Source organism: Callithrix jacchus, chromosome 21 (genome assembly GCF_049354715.1).
Source record: "Callithrix jacchus isolate 240 chromosome 21, calJac240_pri, whole genome shotgun sequence".
NCBI classification, from domain to species: Eukaryota; Metazoa; Chordata; class Mammalia; order Primates; family Cebidae; genus Callithrix; species Callithrix jacchus.
The window spans coordinates 35,593,632-35,617,235 of NC_133522.1; the positions used below are offsets into that span (position 1 = coordinate 35,593,632).

The 23,604-nt window shown below is 37.1% G+C and overlaps 1 protein-coding gene across 14 annotated transcripts in view; it reads right to left on the minus strand.

Annotated features, from left to right (window-relative positions):
* Positions 1 to 1,195: 1,195 nt before the first annotated feature.
* GRIK1 (glutamate ionotropic receptor kainate type subunit 1) overlaps positions 1,196 to 23,604 on the minus strand; it is a 389,636-nt gene continuing 367,227 nt past the window's right edge. For 4 of the 14 annotated variants that reach the window (XM_035283108.3, XM_035283106.3, XM_008986552.5 and 1 more), the window contains 3 exons: positions 19,170 to 19,420; positions 2,060 to 2,146; positions 1,196 to 1,649 (listed from right to left, as the gene is read on the minus strand). In XM_035283108.3, coding sequence (XP_035138999.1) covers positions 1,494 to 1,649; positions 2,060 to 2,146; positions 19,170 to 19,420 — 494 coding nt within the window. In that variant the 3' untranslated portion in view covers positions 1,196 to 1,493. Of the gene's footprint in view, positions 1,650 to 1,938; positions 2,147 to 17,557; positions 17,838 to 19,169; positions 19,421 to 23,604 lie in introns of those variants that run through there. The other 10 variants (XM_035283110.3, XM_054249096.2, XM_002761345.6 and 7 more) reach the window with 4 other exon arrangements.

Here is a 23,604-nt window from a genome sequence, read left to right on the forward strand (position 1 = left end):
TTCAAAATTACCTCCTTCATCTGGTCTCTCTTCTTCTGCTCTGGGGCAGTTGCTGAAAGAATCTTTGGGGTGACTTCCCCCTCTTCTCCCTTCTGGTCTTCTTTTCTTCAATTCTTTCTCTACTCTATACCAGAGTGACTGATACCTATCAGGCCTATTGCACCTTCTTGCATCTTATATTTTAGCAACCCCAAACTCATTTTCCCTCTAACATTATAGCCCTATTCTTTCTTTTTCCATGTCTTCTAATATGCTGCTTCTTCAGCCTGGCTCCCTTTACCTGATAATGTCTGAGTCATCCCTCAAATCTTATTGAGCTATTCTCTTCTCCAGGAAGCCCTTCTTGACCCAGCCCCAGTTAAATACTTCTGAGGGCTTCTTCAGCTTTGGACTTCCTCTGAGGAGATTCTAATTCTGCTTTGAGTAATATACTGTTTTTTTTTTCCCCTTCATTTTCTAATTAATCATGTGAGAACAGGGACTGATATGGTCTGGCTGTGTCCCCACCTAAATCTCATCTTTAATTTTTGCTCCCATAATTCCCATGTGTTGTGGGAGGGACTGGTGGGAGATAAGTGAATCACAGGGGTGGTTTCCCCCATACTGCTCTTGTGGTAGTGAATAATTATCATGAGATCTAATGGTTTTATAAGGGGTTTCCCCTTTTGCTTGGCTCTCATTCTCTCCTGGCTGCTGCCATATAAGATGTGCCTTTCGCCTTCTGTCATGATTGTGAGGCCTTCCCAGCCATGTGGAACAGTGAGTCCATTAAACCTCTTTTTCTTTATAAATTACCCAGTCTCAGGTATGTATACATACAGGGACCATATCTGTTTTCTTCACCATGGGATCCCAAGAACCCAGAATGATCCCCATCATGTGGTGAACACTTTTACTTTTTGTATTTTTACTTTTTAGTATCCTTTTCTGGCACACCTCACTAATATTCTGAGTATCATTTAAACTATTTATAAAATTAGACTTTAGAACACAAAGATAAATGGGTTCACTTTACCATAGTAACTAGGTAACTTGGTATGAACTAAAAGTAATTTTTAAAACTCAACCCAAAATGACTGTCTATCTAAACTGGTAAGAAGAGTTTTCAAAATACAAACTGCAGAACTGCCAACACATGGCAAACATACATTTGCCAATGGGAGCAACAAATGGGGAACAAACCAAGCTCAACTTGTTTTGGAAAAAACCCTGTTGTTTTATTATTATTTAGAAAGCACACGCAGCGATTTTTTGGGGCAAAAGAAAAAAAATGCAAAATAAGTGAGCACACAAATTCATTTTAAAAGAACTGGTGTCACTTCCCAAGTCATATCTATGTGAGCTTTTTAAACTTTTGTATTTCTTATATCTGTATACATAATCAGAGTTATGGATATAGATATATGGAAACACATCACACACTCATCAGAAATCCTTTCTCCAAAAATCCATAGGGAGTGTTTCCTTTTCCTTCCTACAGGTGTTTCCTTGGATCACGCCACAGTCTCTTTTCTCTGAGTTCGTCTTTGATGACAAGTAAGGATACTCGTGAAGGAAGATTTCCCCTTAGTTCTTGACTTTTTCTTTATTTTTTTCTGATTCTTCAGTGAGATTCCCAGTTCTTCCATGATGGCGTTGAAAGAGAGACACTAAGAAACATGAGATACAGACCATCAGCTTAATCAAACCCATCTCATGTGGGTTGACCTGCCTCTTGCCTAGGTTTTTATGAACACAAGATATTGACCTGAAGGAAGCTCTGTCACAATTGGCCAGTTCCCATCACCTCCTCCTCCACCCGCTGGCCACCCAACTTTTCTATTTGGGGAAACTGAGGTACAAGTTAGTTAGACAGACTTTGGGATTTCATTCACAAATACAATAGTATAAAACTCCCCAGTTAAAGAAAAATCGGGGCTCTCAAAATAGATAACTTACCTTTGCGGAGACACCAACATAGAATTAAATTAAGTCATTTCCCCCACTGAGATGATCCAAACATTGATAGGATTATCAAGGCATACGGACACTTCAGTAATGCTATAGAAAATGAACAAACCTTCTCTACACCAAGGCTTTGTTTTTTTCTCCCATGAAACCTTACTTTGTTCCTAAAATAAAATCTAATTCTTGATGACTTTCCTTTCTGATAAAAAAAAGAAAAAAAAACAATTTTAAATTGTATATTTTCTCCAAAAAACAGAGATTCTGGCAGCAGTGATGATGCAGCTGTGGTTGAAATGAAAAATAATGTGGTACTGAACTGCACAGCAAAGACAATGGCATAATACAGAAGAAAATGGAAAATGGAATTATGATTGAAAAATGTTCTTCATATACAGACAATATATATAATCTCCATTGCAATTATGCTATATCTGTTCCCATGCATAGTATATAAATGGACCAATAAAACATAATTGGCTGTCACTTTTCTAGCCAAGATAAAACCTTTGAGTGATAAATTCCTGCTCAGAGAAATTTCTATAAAGTTCTACTTAGAGAAATTTCTAAAAAGTAGTTTTCCTTTTGATGAGGTCACTCTTAAAACCTCCTCTAGTGATATAAGCCAGCATAAGAGCACAGAGGCAGATGATTCCACTTATATGAAGCATCTAAAATATTCAAAGTTGTGAAAATAGAGAGTAAAACGGTAGTTGCCAAGGGAAAGGAAAAAGGGAAATAGGGGCAGTTGCGGCTCAAATGGGCACAAACTTTCAATTCTGAAAGATAAGTCAGTTCCGTAGACCTTCGGTACAACATTGTGCCTATATTTAATATCGTATTCAACACCTAAACATTTTAAGCAGTTAGATCTCAAGTGTTCTTACCACAATAAAAAAATCCACTAGAAAACAAAGCCTTTGGTAAAGGTTATAGAATGGCAAGCATACTTTTTTAACCTTAGCACACAAAGTGGATGGTTCAAAGTCAAAAGACAATGTGCTACCAGCTGATTTGTCCAGGTTTTAACTTCCTTACAGGAAGAAATCTGTGTCCTGTGTTTGCAAAGCACTAAATATCTAGTGTGTTCCTTGTGTGTCAGTGGGCAACATGTACGTTTGAAAATGTACACTTCTTTTTGTTCAAAAAGGACTTGATGTGGTTTACAGAAGTAGTAGTTTTCATTTTTTCTACTTGATTCCAAAACCAGACCTAGAATTTAGGTTCTGGGTATAAACTATTGGCCTATGAGATGTACATCTCTTAGAAAACTGGTTCTTTGAATAAAACTTTTCATATCTTTTAAGCATATGTGTTTATAGGATTTGAATTTCACTTCCATTTTATAATACTGAAACATAAAAACTCATGTCATGGTTACTAATTTTCTTTCAAATGGTAAATTATGGCTTCCATGAATTGAGAGGTATGTCAGGCCACACACAAAAAAATCAGAAAATTTTTTATGAACTACACTTCAAAAATGTTATAGCAAGTACAGATGCTTCTCACTTACTATGGGATTGTGTCCCAGTATACACATTGTACACTGAAAATATTATTAAGGAGATATTGCATTTAATATACCTAACCTATGGTTTAGCCTAGCTTACCTTATACATGCATGGAATACTTACACTAGCCTACAGTTGGGCAAAATTATCTGTCCAGCCCATTTTATAATACAGTGTTAACTATATATAATTTGTTTATTGAATACTATACTCAAAGTAAAACACAGAATGGCACGTAAAATATGGTTTGTCCAAGACTGCATATTACTTCCACACCACTGTAAAGTTAAAACATTGTGAGTCAAAACATCATGTCTATGTATCATGAATGAAATATAATAATTTGTTAACATTACACCATATAAAACTTATGTGTTGCTACTAAGAGCAAATTAATATATTATAGTGTAATTGTGATACATAGTATTGTATCAGAGTTTTACAAACTTTGCTTAGAAATATATTTCAATGGAAGAAATATTTTTGGCATTAAAATGGAAGGAATGGAAGGAAGAAAGAAGACTGTCAAGAAATTCGCAAATTTTATTACATATTATACCCTTTTTATAGATGGGGAAATTTATTATTGCAGATATCGAGTAACTTACCCAAGACAAAAAGCCTACATTTGAACCCAGTATATCTGGACTGTCCAAACCCAATGCTTTCACTAGAAATTATCTACACATTGAGTCTTAATTTAAAATATTTTATCACTATGGATAACTTTTGTGAATCATTTTTCCAAAAACTATTATGTTAAGAAATTCCAATCTTTCTGCTTTACTTGAACTCGCAAGCATTTGATTTTAGGCATTTCATTTCATTTTACATTGAAATTGCCAAAATGAATCTCCTAGTGTGGCTTACACATGACACACAAGGAGGAAGGTCTCATTGAAACCTCTTTTCCCTATTTTGGGTAGAGGAGTGGTCATAGATCTTATCTAGACAATATGTTTCAATTAACTTCATGTTTTTTAAAAAGGAAATCCATCCCCAGATTTTAGACTGCATTAAAGTACAGCAAACATCTTTACTCTTGACTAACTCCAAATATTTATTTCTTGCTGCTCATGTGAGAGCAAATATAAATATAGTTTTATCAGTGGTCTGCTTTCTTGGTCTTTTGTCGCAAACAATGATTTCTTTTTGATTCTCACTTTGTCTCTGACTGTCAAAAAGAAAACGGAAAGATATTGGGGCTGACCTTTCTGCCTCCAAGTTTTTGCTATAGTCACAAGAAAAGGTGACCTTTAAGGCCTCTCCCATCCATGAGCTTGAGTAAAGCACACATTCTTGGATCTACAGGAAATGAAACTGTGAAGGTCATCTCTCAGCACAGAGTGGCTTGGGAGGGGCTCATATGCATTAATTAATTTGCCTTTTATGATCTCGGAGTTAAAGATACATATAAAGATTGAGCTTCTAAATTGGGACCTCATGTCTAAAATATGACAGTAGCTTTCTAAAAGTTCTATTTGTTGGCTGGGGTTTTTCATATTCACAGAGCCATAGAAATATTATTTTAAAGCATGTTGGCTTAAATTCCTAAACCCTAATCTCATGAGAAACGATCAAACGTGATGACATTCAACTAAGTGCCTTATTCAATGTAGTGCAGGTGGAAGCGGGATACTCAGGTAGTGTTTCCCGGTACTTTGCAGACTGGAGAGCCCCCCAGTAGCCTGGATCTGGGGCCTGGATTAAAAATATGATGGAGTTCACAATTTTAATAAATCTACATGTGACTTTTAATTACAGTTTGGAATTGGTGCCTGGTATCAGAATGAGAAGTTTTAATTTCAGCTATAATTCCTACTAGCTGAGTTACACTGAGCAAGGCGTTTATTTTCTCTTGGACTCAGTTTCCTTATCTATAAAATGGGACAATAGTAAAATCCTTTTCATAGAGCTATTATGAGAATTCAATAAAATGTTATATGTAAAACAGTCCAATGGCTGGCATATTTTAAGTATGCTCTTTCTTTAACATTTTATATACCATAGTATATATTTTAACTCTATGTCACTCACTGACTTTTTTTTCATGGGAGAGATACAATGCAAAGGTTGACGCTGTTTTAATTTGAGTAACCTGATGCACGTCTGCGCAGCAATTGCTTTGAGTTGCTTGTACTAGTGTTTTAGTTAAAATAGTTCCCATACGTGTTTAAAACATAAATTTTCAGTGCCTGTTACCACTTCTTTTGCCCGGTCCATAACATGTTTCTTTGTCTGAGTAGTTACAGGCAGTATGACTGCTTGTCTTGCGCTCTATACATAGGAACTCCAAGATCAGAAGGAAATGAAAGCTAACAGCAATCCCTGTCCATTGAAAAAATTGCATCTCTGTGCTTATGAACCATCTATTAATACAATGAATCTTTACAATGATGTCTGATAGGAAAATTCATTTACAAATGAATTTATAGTAATAAAGTACATTCTTGCCGTTTATGCTGTGCCTGACACTATCCAAAAATAACGTGGAGAGTGTGTGTGTCTGTGTGTGTGTGTGTGTGTGTGTGTGTGTGTGTGAGAGAGAGAGAGAGAGAGAGAGAGACCTTTCAGAGGAAAGGAAATGGAGAAACACAAGTTAGCTTAGTAGAGATTGCAATAGAAACTTCAACTAAAACTCATGGTTTTAGAAGGAGAGAGATTTGCTTGTTTATTTCAGTTTGCAGAAAGTTACTCCTCTTCTCTGATTCCTTGCAGCTTGTGGTGTGTCCCTGAGGAGCCCCTTTTCTTCCCTATTCTGCCTTCTTTGCTTTCTTTTATCGCCCCCTTTGGTTATTTCTTTTTTACTTGCTGACTTCATGGCACAGCCTTTGAATTAACCTCAAATGTTTAATTTCTTGATGCTCGTGTGAGCCTGAATATAAACTATATCTTCTCTTTACACCTTTATCCTTCTGTTGCAAATTTTACCCTGGAAGGGATGAGAAGGACTAATAAAATTGTTTTTGTTTTGTACCTAAAATACCCCGCCTCATGAAAAATGATTCAGGGGAACTAAAAGCTCTAGGTTAGAATTGGATTTGAATTTGTAGAATTAAAAAAAAAACCTAGACTGTTTGGAATTGGCTTTCACACTGGTTGCAAACTTGACATCAGATTGTGAATGTCAGATTGATTTCTCATTGTAGATTTAGCATTTATACATTCACTACTTTCATTCATTGGTAGGTATAGGAGGTATAGGTAAACATTTAAGAGAACTACTTTGGATGCTTACATCCTTAAGGATTTTTCTGAGGAATTATTTTTCAGACGCTCTGGCCTAGCCAATAGTACAATACAAATCTTACATTTTATATGGGTTTCTCTCTTTAATAGGCTTCTTATTCAAAGGCACTTGAAGAGCTCTGTGACACAATCTGATAAATTTTCACATTACACATGGAAGAAAAAGGATGTAGGTAATACTATTGTCATTGTAGAGATTAAAATCTTGCATTTTATGTATAGACCTACAATAACTTGAAAGCAAGCTATGATTTGAAGTATTTTTATAAATATAGTTTCAGTAAAATGTACAATATTAAAGAAATAGTTTTCTGAAAAATACTGGGATTATTGTTTTTTCTTTTTCTTTTTCTTTTTTTTTTTTTTAACTTCCCAGTTTAATTTAAGGGAAGGCACTTTACTGAAGTGCTTAAACAGGAAGGAGAAATTACCAACACTGTTATTTTCTCTTGTGACAGCTTCAAGATTCAAGCTAAAGCTACCATTATCCTTTCCCTCGGTTCCTCTAAAAATACTCATCTCCCTATAGGATTCCACAGAGCTGGGAACTTTGGCTGGGATTATTGTTACCATTTTTTTTTTGTCTTAGTCAAATTCCTGCTGTAGTTCTGTGGAACCAGTGTCTCAATGATTATTTTTTTAAAATGAAGGACTAAGACTTCACTTCCTTAACATTTTTTTTTTTAATTTTAAGCTCTAGTATAGGAGCAAACCTATGATGGTTGAGGATACACTCAGGAAACTCTTTAAGGAATAGGAACAGAGTAATCCTATTTAGGCATTTGCTAAGTAGAGACTTGTGCAGTCTGGTTTCATTCCTTTCCAAGATACTTAATGACCTAAGAGCAGAGTTCAGGCTTTCATCATCTCCCACTATTATGCGAAGGCAGTTGGAGGGAGGTGTTTGGAGTAGTTTTGTGTACACCATTCTTGTGGGAAGATTTTGCAATCCAGAACTGAGGATTTGGGCACAATTTCCTATGGTTTGATCTATTTTCTGGGCTCATTCACAACTTGTGGACCATCTTTTATGCACCTATCCTTGGAATTTAAAAAAAGTGAATCCTAGAGGTTGAGTGTTGATCACTATATTAGCTTCCAGAATAGTGGTTATGTTACTTCGTGCCTAAGAGCTAATGAGAAAGCTGATTCTCCTTTCTTGGGCCTGTGAAAAGAATTTTGGGGCAAAGGAAATCTAGACACTGAAGTAAAACTTCCAAGTGTGGTCTCCCATCCTAATTTCTGCTCATAACCCAGCAGCCATGTCTTGCCTGGCCCATTTTCTTGCCCCTTTAATGCTTTAAACTGGTCCCTGCTAGGAAATCAATCTCGAAAGCCTGTCTTCCCTTCCCTTGGCTATAGCATGCAGACTTCATGAACTCCTTTTCCCTGTGTCTGTTAATGTCATGCTTTCATTATCTCCATGTTTTCTCTTCTGCTCTGTTTCATCTTTGTTCCCACACCTGGGACCAGATGCCAACACCTTTACCATCTCACATCTTAGGTTTAAGTTTCTCTGTTTGCACGAATGCATGCCCTAGAATTCCTTGTTCTCCTATCTGAGCTCCTCAAACCGTAAAAATATATTGACGAGGGACACAGAGTTTCTCCACGACGTTAGATACATAAGTGTTCCTCCTGTTGTTCATCTTTAAAGATTTCATTTAGAAACCCTATTCTCTCAATAAAATAAATACTATATTGTGAAATGGCATGCATAATCCCTATAGATTCTGGGGTACACGTGCAGAATGTGCTGGTTTGTTACATAGCTATACACGTGCCATGGCGGTTCTTAAAATGTTTTGCACACGGGGTGTCACTTGGGGCTATCCACTGCAAATTCCTGACAAGTAGGGGGTGTGTAAGTTCATCCTCCTATAACATTAGGGATAAAGTCATGGAAAACTTTGAAAAGTGGGGTTAACATTGAGGCAATGAAATATTTTGATATTCATCTGTGCGCTTTTTTCCAATTCTTCTGAATCCCAGACCTTATTCTCACTTTTCAAGTTATGGCAAGGGCTTTTATATGCATTACCTTCAGGATAGGGATGATGTAGAAAGAAAAAAGACTCAAATTTGGAGCTTTGAGCTTTTAAATGGACTTTTGTGAATCTATAGAAGACGCAGCATCTTTGAAGCTATTAATTACAACAGTCAGGTGTTTGAAACAAGGAAAACGCAGACACTTTGAATTGTAAAAGTTTGACGTTAAATATCAAATATCCTGAGCCTTCAGGACTTGGCCTATAGGACTGAGGATGGAATGTAAAGAAAGGGCTGTCTGCAGCTGCTCTCAAGGAGAAAAGTTCAACCAGGTGATGTGAGAATCTTGACCAGAGTCTAGATGCTGAGGAAGACATGAGGAGGGACACCTCCTCTGCCTTCTCCGGGGCAAACTCCCATGTGGTGGGATAAGAAAGGCAGCCTGATAGGCATGGGGACCTGGGAACACAGGGTAATCACAGCCCAGTCTCTGTCTCAGGCTCTTGGAGGAGGCAGTTAATGGAGCAGAGAAGTGTCAGCAGGGTACGCCATCAGGCCAACCTGAAACTGTCCTGAGACTCCCATGGCCTCCCAAGGATGCGCCAGAGCAGCTAAAACATTTTCCTGCCCTAGAAAGGACACACAAATGGCTGACAGTATAAAACGGAGCATAAAACCTGGCCCACCCAGTGCCATAACCAAGAGCAGAGAGAGAGTCCTACAGTGAGAAGCTTCCAGTGGGCCTTGTATACCTGGAAATAAGCAACTCTCCTTGCTAAAAGTGGCAGGAATGTGGGTTTGTGCTTCCAACCAAACTACACGGTGCAGTTCTCTCTAGAGTCACTGTCAGAGGCCAATGTGGCTTTGTGCCTTGGCCCTCTGGTCTTACTCTGGCTTCCTGCACTGAAGACCTGAGAGGATTCTGTGTGGGTTGACTTTCCCTCACCTCTTAGTGAGGGCTTGGTCTTTTTTTTTTTTTTTTTTTCCTTTTTCTCATTTCAGAGGCTAAATTAGGGCCATAAAATAAACTTCCAAGAAATTCTTTGCATGCCCTTTCTCTACAGGGAAATGGCCCTGCCTTTCAGCTAAACTGCCTGTGATGTTGGGTGTTAGTTGTCCACAGTGCACGTATGCACTACATACAGAGTTTTCAGGGTATCAGTTTATGCCCGTGGTAGTGGGAATGCATTTTTCTCAAGCTACAAGCTTGGATATGCAAACGAATTATGTGATACTACTTAAAAAAAAACAGAATTCACCTTAGCTTAGAGGTTCCCCTTTTGCTAGTGGGTCTTATCAACTCAAGACAATTCACTTTTGGTTTAAAATGCTTTCTTTTGGTTAATGTCTCTGTTAATGCAAACCTCCCCCTACCTTCGTTCTCTCTTTTCTTTTTTCCTAGGGTCATCTGGGATAAAAAGAGGTGTCTAGAGGGCCCAGGATCAGCTAGTCCAAGGCTACCCTCTGTCCTTTTGGCTTCCATGGGATGTGACATCCTACTAGGTCGTGAACACTGATCACTATTTCTGCTGTGCCCTCTCAGATGACCATGGTCGCCATGTCGCATCCACACACTCTGTCTTTTCTGCTCTAATACCAAGTCTTCCAGTGCACTGGTTCTCTCAGCCCTTCTACATGCCTCTTGGCTGAGAAGAGCCATGAATGTTTGGCTATTTTCCCTGGCATTCTCTGAGATTGAGGAAGATTCTATGAAGCATTCCATAGCTTCACTGCCCACATGTTATTCTGCCTTTCAGGAGACTGTTGGATATAAAATATCTCTACAGGTCTTACCACCTCCTGGACCTTGACCCTGTGAAGGAAAAAAATGGCATTTTCTTTCCAGGATTCCCTTTTAAGTTTTCTGTGGTTTCTATTCTCCTGCATCCTCCCAAGTGTGAACTTGGTTCAGAGACGGTCATTGGCTGAGGAATAGCCTCCTCTCATAGATTAAGGTAGTATCTAACCTTTGTGACTTTCCTCCAATTCTCTCTTTCCTAGTGGTCAGAATCTGTTCATGGTAGGAAAGTAAGGTATTAAAACATCATCATGTCAATTTCTCCAATGTTAGCCTTTTGGGTTTTGGCTCTTGCCAATTATAGATAAATTTTTTGAATTACAACAACTTACATATTCAATGAAACATCTGGATCTTGCAATTAAAAACTATGGTTTTCAAGACCTTCCTCTGTGCCACAAATCTGCAAGGACTACTTAACATCTCAAAAGCTAAGAGTTTAACTCATTTCAGTTTGGGAGCAATTCATATAAAATTCCCATAGTTGATGGTAGAAAGAAGGGTAGGGATAAAACCAGTAGAATATAAATGCATGCTGTCCTCTTTCTTTATTTCTCCTTGTTTGTTTTTAGAAGAAATACTAAGTTACTTGCAGAATAGAGTCTTCCTATGTGGTCCCGTCCCATTTGTCATCCTCTTTTGTGATTTGTGAATGTGTATTCATTTCTACAGCTTCAAATGGCTTCGTAGGTACCTGTCTCCTTTTTGTTTTATTTTACCTGGTCTGCAGGCTCATCAAGGTCAAGAACTATTCTACTTCTGTAAACTTCACTGTGTCTGTAATGATTTGCTTATGATTCACTGGATGGGAACCTTCTTGCTTCTTGACGTCGTGATGGCTCATGGGGCCATTTTCTCTATATCCAAGACAGGACTTTCTGCCTTGAAGTACTGGCAGGGCATAGTCATTCTGACATAAATAAGAACTTCATGTGTCCAAGAGAGAGACATAACCATATGAAGAAATATAGAAACAAAAATCTCTTTTTATCACTGCTTCCGTGGTTTTATTTCCTTCCCATTTTTCTGCCAGATTCAAACAATATTGCGGTTGGAAGAGAACTTCAAATACGATCTCCTCATTCCACAGATGAAGAAACTGAGGTTGAGGGAAGGAAAATGACTTGCCCAAAGACACATGGCCCTTTAGCACCAGTGTGGAGCCCTGAGTTCTTGGCATGTGATTCCGAAGTCACCTGTCTAGGGGTCATGCCCATCGTTCAGAGTTTGCTTTGTTGATAGACAGCATAACTTGTACATTAGAAACGTTATTTCTATACTGATGTTAATTGCATCCTGGCTTTTCTAATAATTAATTAATATTTGAGTTTCCAGGCAAAGGAAACCTCTTCACACGATTACAAAAATAACCTAATTAAAGAGACTTTCGGAAATCACTTGCTAAATAAATTGATCAGACTACAGGAGAGGTAGAACTGAAGATGCTTGGAAGCATCTGATAATGGTGCCAAAGAACACTGAGGAAAGATAAATACCAAGGTGGAGTGGGCTATCAAAAGACAGTAATTTCTCAGTTCTTGTGGCTGGTCAAGACAAACTGATTAGGACCACTTTCGTGTTTGACATTGAAAAATCAGAATATTTGAATATTTTAGGTCTAAATCCTCCATTCAGTTGAAAAACTGGGGAGAAAGCAATTCTGGTCAAGTTAAATTAAAATATTTTAGTTGCTAGAGGGAATACAGTGACTTCATTCCCTCATCCAGGTCTTACTCATTTTTGTGTCTATCTGGATGTACACATTGCAACATGGACACATATTGTTGTGTACTTTGGGCCATTGGCCGTATTTGGGCTGACAACAATAAAGGTCACATTCTCTCGGGTTTCGCATTCACACGCTGCATTTGTAATGTTGTCTTTCTATCACAAGGATGCTCATATCTTTGCAAATAGGAATTCTTTGAAAATTTAAGGTAGAACCCCATTCTCTGTAATACTGGCCTCTGTAGGGAGAATTTTGAAAGCAAAAATGATTTTAATATGCTTGCGCATATGGACATAAAATTCCATAACTGTGAGAAGTATAATGAGATGGTTCCTAAAGGCTAGTTAAAACTGCAGCATCGAGCAGAATTTCTTTTTTTAATAATCTACAAGAGTTAATTAATAATGCCATTTGGCACTGTTAGATGTTCAGCAAATAGTCTAATAAGTAAGAATCCTTTGCTTTCCTTTTGTTGTTAAAGGCTGTTCAGACACTTTCTAAACTGCTTACTAGGAAATAGACCTTGAGGTGAAAGGGTCATGTGCTTGCAGACTAATTGGGATTCATTATAGTACTGCATTGCTACAGATGGCTCATACAGAATATAATATAATGCTAGTCAAATGCAGTGAGGTATTTGGAAATAATTTCTCTTGGATAGGTTTATAATCATATGATCCAGCTGATTTTTCCAATGGCAAGATTCCTACCCATGATGTATTCCTTAAATAGTTCTTATTTTGCTAGAAAAACTCTGTAAAATAATTTAATTTATAATTTTAGTCTAAAAATAGAAAGCTTAATTTTTTCCCCTTATATCATTAGGTTTGAGGCAAATTTATTAGGAAACAAATCAGACCACACTATGTTTCATTGCTGTCGATGCATTTGTTCAATCTTGTTTGTTTGTTTATTGATTGATTTACAGAGATGAGGGCCCACCATGTTGTTCAGGCTGGTCTTGAACTCCTGAGCTTACAAGTGTGAGCCACCACTCCTGGCCACTTGTTCAAACTTTTAATCCCTCTGTGCTCTCTCCTAAGCTTAAACAATATTTTCCAAAGTATAATCTGTAGACAACCTGTTATTATTTAACAATAACTCATGCTCAACAGTTAATCTGAAATTAAACTAGTAAAACTGCTATATTCAAGCTAGTTTTAATAGAAATTCCTGTTTACTATCTACTTTTAAATAATGCAACTATAGTCAGGATTGTTGGAAAAGAATATGTAAGAAAAGCTATTTTAAAAAAACCCAAACCCCTGTATTGGAGATCCTTTTAAGAAAGAGTCATGTACGTGACTTAATTTGGGAAAAAACTGCTATGTTCTAGCTAATTTTTATGAAAACTAATGTATACAATAGTTTTGGCATTCACTTTCAAGCTTCATTGTAAATGCAGCTTCCTGGACTCTTCCTACTAAGGAGAAATGTCTGGGGTAGAGCCTGTAAATGGTAGTTTGGAAAACTTCCCTCAGTGGTTCTGATTTACACCAAAGTATGAGAACTAATGATGTAAACATAAAGCTTGAAAGGTGTTTTTCTTTTTCACACTTAAGTCTTTTGTTCCATAGTTCACTTGAAATGCAGTGGTTCCTAGTAGGGTCACTGTGATCTTAGCATCCATTGACACGATGGCAAGAACTGGTTGAGAACCAGTATAAAAGGAGAAAGAGAAGAATGTGGGCTGGGAACAGAGGCTCATGCCTGTAATCCCAGCACTTTGGGAGGCCGAGGTGGGCAGATCACTTGAGGTCAGGAGTTCGAGACCAGCCTGGCCAACATGGTGAAACCCCCATCTCTACGTCTCTACTAAAAATACAAAAATTAGCCTGACATGGTGGTGCACATATGTAATCCCAGCTATTCGGGAGGCTGAGGCAGGAGAATTGCTTGAACCCAGGAGGCAGAGGTTGCAGTGAGCCAAGATGGCGCCATGGCACTCTAGTGTGGGTGACAGAGAAAGACTCCATCTCAAAAAAAGAGAGAGAGAGAAGAGTGTGAAGAAACAAAGTACTTGAGATGAATGAAGGTTTCTCCAGAGAGGAAAAGGCACAGAGAGAGCAATAAACTGTCTACTTGATAATTCTGAGTTGGTCTAGTTCTATAGTTTTACAACTAATCATAAAGATTATCAATTGAATATCATAAAATTTCCATCTTAAAGATGTGCATTTTTCCCTGAATTCTCAGAGGATAGGCTCTATCAGATTGAATGCCAAACATGTGTTATATATATTGCATAGAATTAGTGGCTCTACCTCTGCAATCAATCAAGCAATCAACAGCAATCATCTATTGAGTTCTAATTACATACATAAGATTATACTTTAGCTTATTGGTTTGCACCTCTTCCAGCACATTAAAATCAACTGGGCATCTGAAAAAATTACCATTGTCATGCCACAATACTAGACAATTAAATTAGAATTTCTAGAGCCGAGGTCCAGAACTTCCAATATAGATCTTCAAATAATACCAATTTGGGTCTTTCTTCTGAGTGCAATGACCTCTGCCATTAATTTATAAGGCTTCTACCAGAAAAAACTGCTCTTAGAGTTTGAGCCTCTAAATTAGAAAATGAATTTTTAAAACTAGATTGCAATTTAAGATGCTTGATAAATTTTAGTTACTGCCCATGTGACCAGAGCAATCCTTAGTTTCTCCAGAAGGTACCAACAGTTCTTAACTGATCTATATTAATATAATATAATAATAATATTAATAAGCTCATTTTCTATGCCATGATTTCATTTAATTGTCATAGTAATTGTATAAAGGCCATATTACCTTCATTTTACAAGTAAGAAATTTGAGGCTTAGAAGTTTACTCCAAAGTATACACAATTATTTATTGAGTGCTACTATGTGTCAAGCGCAATGCAAGATGTTTTGTACACTCTTACGGGATGAGATTCACATGATCATGCCTGTGTTCCCTTGAGGATGATCTGTGGAACCCTGTTCTGTCAAGATGTTGTGGGGGAAAAAATCTGCAATCTAATTGGCTTGAGAAGCGCTGAATACTTTCTGCTTTGTTGAAAATTCTCAATGAATGAAAACTTGTGAAGCACACTGAGATAGCATGTAGTAAAGGAACACTTAGAGTGACGCTCCATGGGTTACTTAACTATAAAAATTTTATTTGAGAAACATTTGCCAATTTAACCCATTTTGAAAAACACCTGTACAAAACTTTATATTCTAGAAATTTTGTCCCACTGTTATATTTTAGGAAATCAAGACTGAGAAATTTGGTAACCTGCATACAGTTATTCAGTGTGTGGCTCTTGATTCAACTGGAACTTGAATCTAAGTTTGGCTGTTTTAGAATATTTTCTTCTGCTTCTAAAATCTATAACTGCAGGCCAATGACTGATAGTAAAGCTAAATTTAAATTGTTGAAAAGATCAAATGTAATGTTACATGTGAAAACATTTTGAAAACTATAAAATACTATAGAAGTATCAGAATTAGGTACTATACAATCTAAAGTGGTATACAAATATTAATTTTTGAAAGAGACAATTTCTTTACTCAAATCTCTGAATTACACTTTTAAATAATAGTCTCTGCAGGAAGTTAAGTTTTGTCTGTTATTATTAATTCTGATGGTCTATCTTTCATCAATCACATTTGAACTCTTTTGGTAGCATTTTTGGTTTATTAAATTGTCTTTGGAAAAGTAAACTTACAAAATTTGTGGTTTCTAGATACTGAATCCATGAAATATGAAGCTAAGAATAATGTCATATTCATCCCAACATCTGATTCTTTTGATTATGAAAATGCGAACTCTGACTTGGGACAAATAATATGTTGCTTCTAGTTTAGTAACAACAAAACATTGTTAGTATAATTTATGATATTTTCTTCTGAGTACAGTTCTTTAAAGAAGGAAGCAAGGCTGAGAAACAATCAGGACAAAAGTCAACTTTCCTGAATATGCTTTACTAAAGAAGTACACAATTGATTGGAAAGGTCTGTGGTTTCCAAAATTCAGAGCCATTTAAAGCTAAGCAAAGAGATGGTAAAATGCTATATGATTGCACAGATGGCCTATTTCTACTTCAAGGAATGGGCTTTAGGGGATCGCTTGATGTGTCAAAAGGTAATCCCATTAAGAAAAGAATAAAGACCAACTGATCCCATATTGAGAAAAGATGAAGCACATCTTCAATTTTCCTATTCACTCGGGAGGGAAAATGAGCCTAGAGAAATCATCAGATATTCTCTGTCACAATAAATTAAATGTGCAATCAGGTTTTTTTCACATCGCCAGGTTGAGTTAGCATGGGAATTATGTACAGCACTTTGAATCCAGATGGAAAATAAATCTACAGAGATCTGTAACTAATGTCTATGGACATTCTTTCCTTTATTTTTTTCCCCTCTTTCTGTTTTCCCCAGAATACTTTGATAATGGAATAAATTAATAATGGTGATGGATGCAAAGAAACAACTGTGAAAGTGGTGATGTTCAGGGAAGATTGCTCCAAGAACAACCACTCTATCTTGGGTTAGTGGGAAGGAAGTGAAGTAACATCTTGTGGAAAGATGCTCATCAATGCAAAGAGAGGGAGCAAGTGAGTGGTAAATAGAAGATGCTATGAATTAGTACATAGCTTAGGACTTTACTGGGATCTTTGAAGAAATACTATATAGCCTGAAAAATATCACTATTCCTTAAGACTCAGAACCTACAGAAGACTATTAAACTCTACAAGTCAATGTTATTTAAGAGTTTGAGGTTAATGAATTTCTGCCCGGGAATTATTCTTGACTGTGTTCTGTTTCCAAGAGTGGTGTTCAACTTAGGTAGTGCTGTTCTGTGACACCAGAGGTTTCAAGTTTAGTTTTCTTTCTGTGGATTGTGGTTTTTGAATCCCTAAACTCTAAGACACTTTTGAGTCTTTGGGTAAATAATACATTTTACATTGTGACACGAATTTGAATTAAAAAATTAACATTGTTATGGAGTTATATATGTATTGTTGAAAAGGTAAGAGTTTCAGGTGGCTTGAAAATATGCAGATCTACACAATGTATGGGACAGGGAGAAAGAAAGAGGAGGGAACAAAGTTCACAATGATGAAAAGAAGTCCGCAGAATTTGCATTTTGTTTTCATGCTTTGCACTGTTGAAAGTCTAAATTTCCTTTTTCATGAAGAAAGAGTTACTTATTTCTAATGCATGAAGATGGAACAAAGATGACTAGTTGGGACAGAGACAATTCCTGTAAATACACATTTCTAGAAGTCTGTATACCCCTAATATGCCCCTGCTTCAACATACAGTGCAAGTCTCTTTCTGGCGCATTCAATTCAATGTCTAGAACACGAGTTTTGCTATCCTAAAGGAATAGAGAATTGTGGCTATTATGCTTAGCGAATACAAATATCAATAACACCAATTAGCAGAAACAATTTCTACTGGGCACACCTTTTTTTTTTTTAACTGATTACACAGTATGAACTGAGGACTGTTTCCGAATCCCTCTCTCCTCTCGAATTAATTTGCCACATTCTAAATCCGTAGATAAAGTGGTTCCAGAAGTGGAGTTGGTTGGATGGGTTTGCTTACATTGCAGTCCATAAAAGAAACAAAAAGCCTTGCATGCAAAAGAAATGAGAAAAAAATATAGGAAAATGAATAAATCAGAAGCAAGAATGAATGTTTAAATGAAATTTAAATCACATGAAGCTGGCAACTATGAAAAGCACATTAAAGCATCATATATACAGGTTTTTATTTTTTAAATTAGTTGCATAAAACAAGACACCTCAAGAGCAAATTGAAAGTTAAAGCAGATCAGTTCATTCTCCCTTTTAATTAAAAAAACAGCTTCTTATAGCAGAGCTTAAGAAAGGGATGTTCATTGTTGTCAGAGTTACCTTGTAATTCTGGGGAATATTTTCATGTGAAACCAGGGTATAATGAATCATCCCCAGTTTTGGACATTTAAGAAGGGCTTCCACTTAAAGAAAGTGGATCTATTAATCAGCACCAGCCACATAATTTGCAGTATCCAGTGCAAAAAGAAAATGTGGGACACTTTGTTCAAAACTTATTTAGAATTTCAAGATGACAGCAGAGCATTAAACTGGCTCTATTATTAATAGTCATACTCTTAAAATTCTAACAATATTTAAACATTGAATGGGGAGCTTGATTCACTATCATGGCCATAAGCTTTGTATTTTGTTTATTCTAGTATGGTTGTGAAGGAATTATCTTAAATCACAATCAGCTTTTCAGAAGAGTGTAAGTTGATTTCTTTCAAAAAGGGTGTGATTTTCTTCAAAAACAAAAGTAATAGGCAAAAATGTCAACTACTAAAATTGTCCTATAATCTCAAACACAATTTAGAAAAATAAAATATACATTGGATTTTCATTTTATATTGTTTACTATATTCCTGGCAAAAAAAATTGGAGTGAACTATCCTTTTACAAATCTTACTTTGACACAAATAAGTGTTCAATTTCATAATACAACTTTTACCTATTTATATAAATTGTTTTGCATTAGCACATGTGCTCAGAATCTATACTTAAGCGTTGGAAGCATTTCTTTTAAATATCTTTTTATATCTTTTCCAATTTTGTATTTATTTTTGCCTTTTTCCATCTAGGGTTTCTATCTTACGAGCAAACAACTGTTCAAAAATTAACTGAGTTTGGAATTTCTGCACTGTCATTCCAAATAGTGCTAATTGGATTTAGTGTATAAGGCCCTTCCTCGTCATTAATAAATGATTGACCTGCAGTGCCCACAGCACCTGGCAGGGATTCAACAGCTCTTTGCTCTAACTCAAAAATGGCTCTTCTGGCATCTAATTCAATAGACTGTTACAAAAACGAGCAAACATCCTTAGAACCCCCAAACTTAAGACAGACAATGCAAACTATGAGCTACTCAGTCCTAGAGAAAGATGACTCACCTGTTCAATATCATTATTCTTCCGTGATTTGTATATGAATTCTCCAATAGCTACAAATACAGAAAGGACCAGTCCGGCAGCCAGAACAATGAAGATACCCCCAATATTTTCCACTCCCAGAGCACTGGCTTCTTTGTTATCTTCCTCGGGGCAGCCATTCCCACGCCACCACTTCTCTTTCATCATATGCAGCTTCCCTTCTTCTTGGAGTTGAAGTATAGCAATAGTAATTTTATCCCGGTAAGGAGAGCCTGGAAGTAAAGTCATTTGGATATTGGTTATCAAAATGTTGAAGAAGACATCAAGAAGTATTCTTAGTTATCATCTTGGTGATAACTATATTATGGCAGTTGTAAAACCCCGATCCACACATTGACTTGCAAAGGGCAGGAAAGTTCAATTCTATATTTTGAAGGCGCTAAATAATTGGAAAGGAGATAGCTGACATGTTGAGATTAACATTGGCCCTGACTGTTTGCTCCTTTTAAATAAGAAGTGAAGCTAGGAATTCTACGACATGTTTTGTTTCGGGTGAGATAATCATGAGTCTTTTTCGTGTCAAGAGATTTCATTGTATAAACTAAAAATAAAATTCTAAGCCCCCATTGACTGAATGACCCTCTTTTGTGACCAAAGCGCCCCAGAAAAACCTTAAAAACTTAGTTTGTAGCTATACCAGGATGGCAGGTCAGACAGAACAGTCTGTTAGTGGCAATAAGATACCAAATTATAAACAGGATCAAAGGCCATGCCAGACAAGGGTTAAGTCACCCAGCCTTGCGCTTAAATAATAACCTATATTCCGGCCGGGTGCGGTGGCTCACGCCTGTAATCCCAGCACTTTGGGAGGCCAAGGCGGGCGGATCACGAGGTCAAGAGATCGAGGCCATCCTGGCCATGGTGAAACCCCGTCTCTACTAAAAATACGAAAATTAGCTGGGCGTGGTGGCACGTGCCTGTGGTCCCAGCTACTTGGCAGGCTGAGGCGGAAGAATCGCTTGAACCCAGGTGGACGTTGCAGTGAGCCGAGATTGCGCCACTGCACTCCAGCCTGGCTACAGAGTGAGACTCCATCTCAAAAAAAAAAAAAGAATAACCTACATTTTAACTGCCACGAGGCTTTTCTTTTTCTCAAGGAGGCAAACAAGCACTGGCCTCGAGATGAGCAATATTAAAACAATTACAGCTCACCCACCTCACAGACACTGACTCCCTACCCCTGTTCTATCAGCTATACCTTTCATCAAACAAGATCCTGATTTCAGTAACTTTCTCCAGATAAGACCACCGACCTTAGACTGGTTCTGGTTGGATTAAAGAGATTGTGCTCTTGCATGCCCTTGTGTCCTGAAAGATATTTTGACGTATAGAACCTAATTATAATACATTTAAATGTTAAGCTCCACCTTAAAGGGAGCATGGATTGTATATTACATGCATTTTTGTCAAGTATGCATGTGTCAGGATCATCTTTATGAACATTCACAGCTCCTTCTGTAACCAGTTGAATATATATATTTAGCCAACCTATTCAGTATAACACTCTTGCCCCAACCCCCCTTTCTTCCAAGTGCCTGTCTTTGATTTTGGTTGGATACATTTTTGTCAACCTACGGGATGACCACCTTGCAGCTTGTCACGCTTTACTTATTAAGAAATGAAGCCACCTTTTCTACTTTCCAAATTTGTAGATATTGTGGATACATTTTTTAAGTTAACAATTATTTAGATCTTACTTTTTCCTAGGTCTTTGTTGTCTCATTTTGTGACTGAGCTTGGCTGGATGACCAGCAGTGGTGTTTCTTCTTCTGAGGGGAGTAACTAGACATTACCCACTCTCCCTTACAGTTAGGTGTGGTTATGTGACTGGTTTCTAGCCAATGGGAACTAAGGCGATGTATTTCCAACATGATCTTTGGTTCTCTCTCTTTTTCAAAATATATAGCAAGAAGGAAAGGATTTCAAGTCTCTAGGAATCATGGAACCAAAAAATAGAAGGAACTTGAGTCTCAGGATGATTTCATGAAGCACAGCCTCTCTTTTAGTCCACAGTGGACTGTGACAATGTCAAGAAATTAACATTTAATATGTAAGCCACTGAAAATTTGCAGATATTGGTTAGTATATATTGACTGATGCACTATTAAGATAAACTTAAGAGTAGGTTTTGAATAATTCAAATGTCCTACAAAGTTCAGTTAGGTTTGGAAAATTTGCAAGGACTTTATTGATATTATTTGTTCTCTATCTTCTAGTAATGCCATTGAACTTTTAATTATGTAAGGGGTAGAAAGGGCCAACATCTATCTGTAGATATAGATTCCCAATACTGGATTTTGGTCAATCAATGCAAAGGAAGAGACCAAGTAATATTTTTTTACTTAATCTCTCCTTGAATGTGAAGAACTCTTGTTAGCATTTTTTCTACTCAGTAGAAAAGTAGTATACCCTGGCTTTCTCTATTTGCAAACTTTAAAATCTTTCTTGGTGGAAGCACATTGACAAATGAGGCAGCTTAGGACTAGAAGAAATCTTACGAATAATACAGTCCAGTCTACTTACACTTCAGTACACATTCCATTTTAGAGTGGAAGAAACTTAGGACCTGAAAGTATGAGTGAAACTGATAGTTGCTGGCACAGCCAAGAATCAAACTCAAGTCTCCTGACTTCTTACTTCTCAGTGTTATTTTCATGACAGTTTCCCCTACCATTGCTCCCACCCCTACATATGCCTTATGTCTTATGGCATGGTTTAAGTTAGAAAAACAGAAGGTTCACGTTTGTGTTATTTGTTATCAATTGTCCTCATGAGACTTTCTAAAATAATTGTCAGTATTCAAAAGCAAGTTTAAAAGAAGAGCAAAATGTTTTGGAATGAGATTATGGCTTGTCAGTTAAGAGTATAAGTTTTTGGTGAAAAAAATGGGTATTGAAAGCTAAATTAAAATATATTGGCTGTTTGCTTTAATATCCATAGAATAATGGCTAATGTAAAAATTAGCACCATTAATATACCCATAGCAGGTGAGCAATTAAGTGAACTAGGAGCACTTTGCTTTAATGTACATGAAAGTGCTTTGAAGAGTATAAGAATGATTCTTATGTTAGCGGTTGCAGTAATAACCCTAGCAGCATACACAGTGGGTGCTCAGTAAATGTTGACTGATGCTTTCCTTCTGCCTCCAGGCTGCGCAATACCTAAAACGTTTCAGACAGATGGAAATCTGATCTCTGTTTAAAGTCGGTCTCTGAGAAAGATAATTTCCAGCCTCCCGGTAACCTGTTCAAACCTTAAATGTTCTTGTTCTCTCAGAGGGTTTTTTTTTTTTTTTTTTTTTTTGAGACAGAGTCTTGTTCTGTCACCAGGCATCAGGCTGGAGTTCAGTGGTACAATTTTGGCTCACTGCAACCTCCGCCTTCCAGGTTCAAGCAGTTCTCCTGCCTCAGCCTCCCAAGTAGCTGGGACTACAGGTGCGTGCCACCGTGCCCAACTAATTTTTGTATTTTTTTAGTAGAGACGGAGTTCCACTATGTTGGCCAGTATGGTCTCGATCTCTTGACCTCATGATCTGTCTGCCTCCCAAAGTGCTGGGATTACAGCTGTGAGCCACCGTGCCCGGCCTCAGAGTTTTATTTTAAATCTCTCAGGAGGTAAGTTTCCAGAGCTTTTGTCCTGAGTATCTCTAAGAGGCAAAGTCTTCAATTTTGTGTTGTGACTTTGCCAATCTTTGACTGTGGGACAGGGTTTGGAACCATAAGGGATTTAGTCAGGACAAGACTGGAAGTGTGCAGAGAATTTTTAATATCTGAATATATATTAACTCAAGTTTTTGTTGTTGTTGCTTAACTGAACTAAAAGACATTGGAAGTTATTTATTATGTCACTTGAAATATATACATACATATATATATATATATTTCACACATCTTCTTGAATAGCAACTGATCTTTTGTAAAGAGTCAATTCATCATAAAAGAAGCATCTCACAAATTTTTCCAACAGCTGTACTCTCAATGGATGTATTCTCTGTGAGGTCTGCCATCTGTTCCAATTATTCCTTCTTTGTTTTTGGTTTAAAAGGATGACAGGTTTATAACCACTATGAAAAATTCCTGGAGTATATTTCTTTTCATCTAGGAAGTGGGGAAGGCTTTTCAACTTTGGAACTTGGGTGAGGTTGGCCAAAAGGAGACTGAATGGGTACCTTTGGATCTCTCTGTATTACATACATATAAAATACATATTTAATGTTAGTGGTACTCATCACTAGGTCAGCTTCATTCACATGAAAGCAGGCAGTGATTTTCAAAGTGCTACATTCATTTAGGAAAGTGGTAGGAAGAAGTGCATTGTTCCCTCCTGTCTCCCAGCCCTGCGTCACTCACTGTACTATCAGATATTTTAGCTTTCAAGTTATATTCCATGCTGTAAA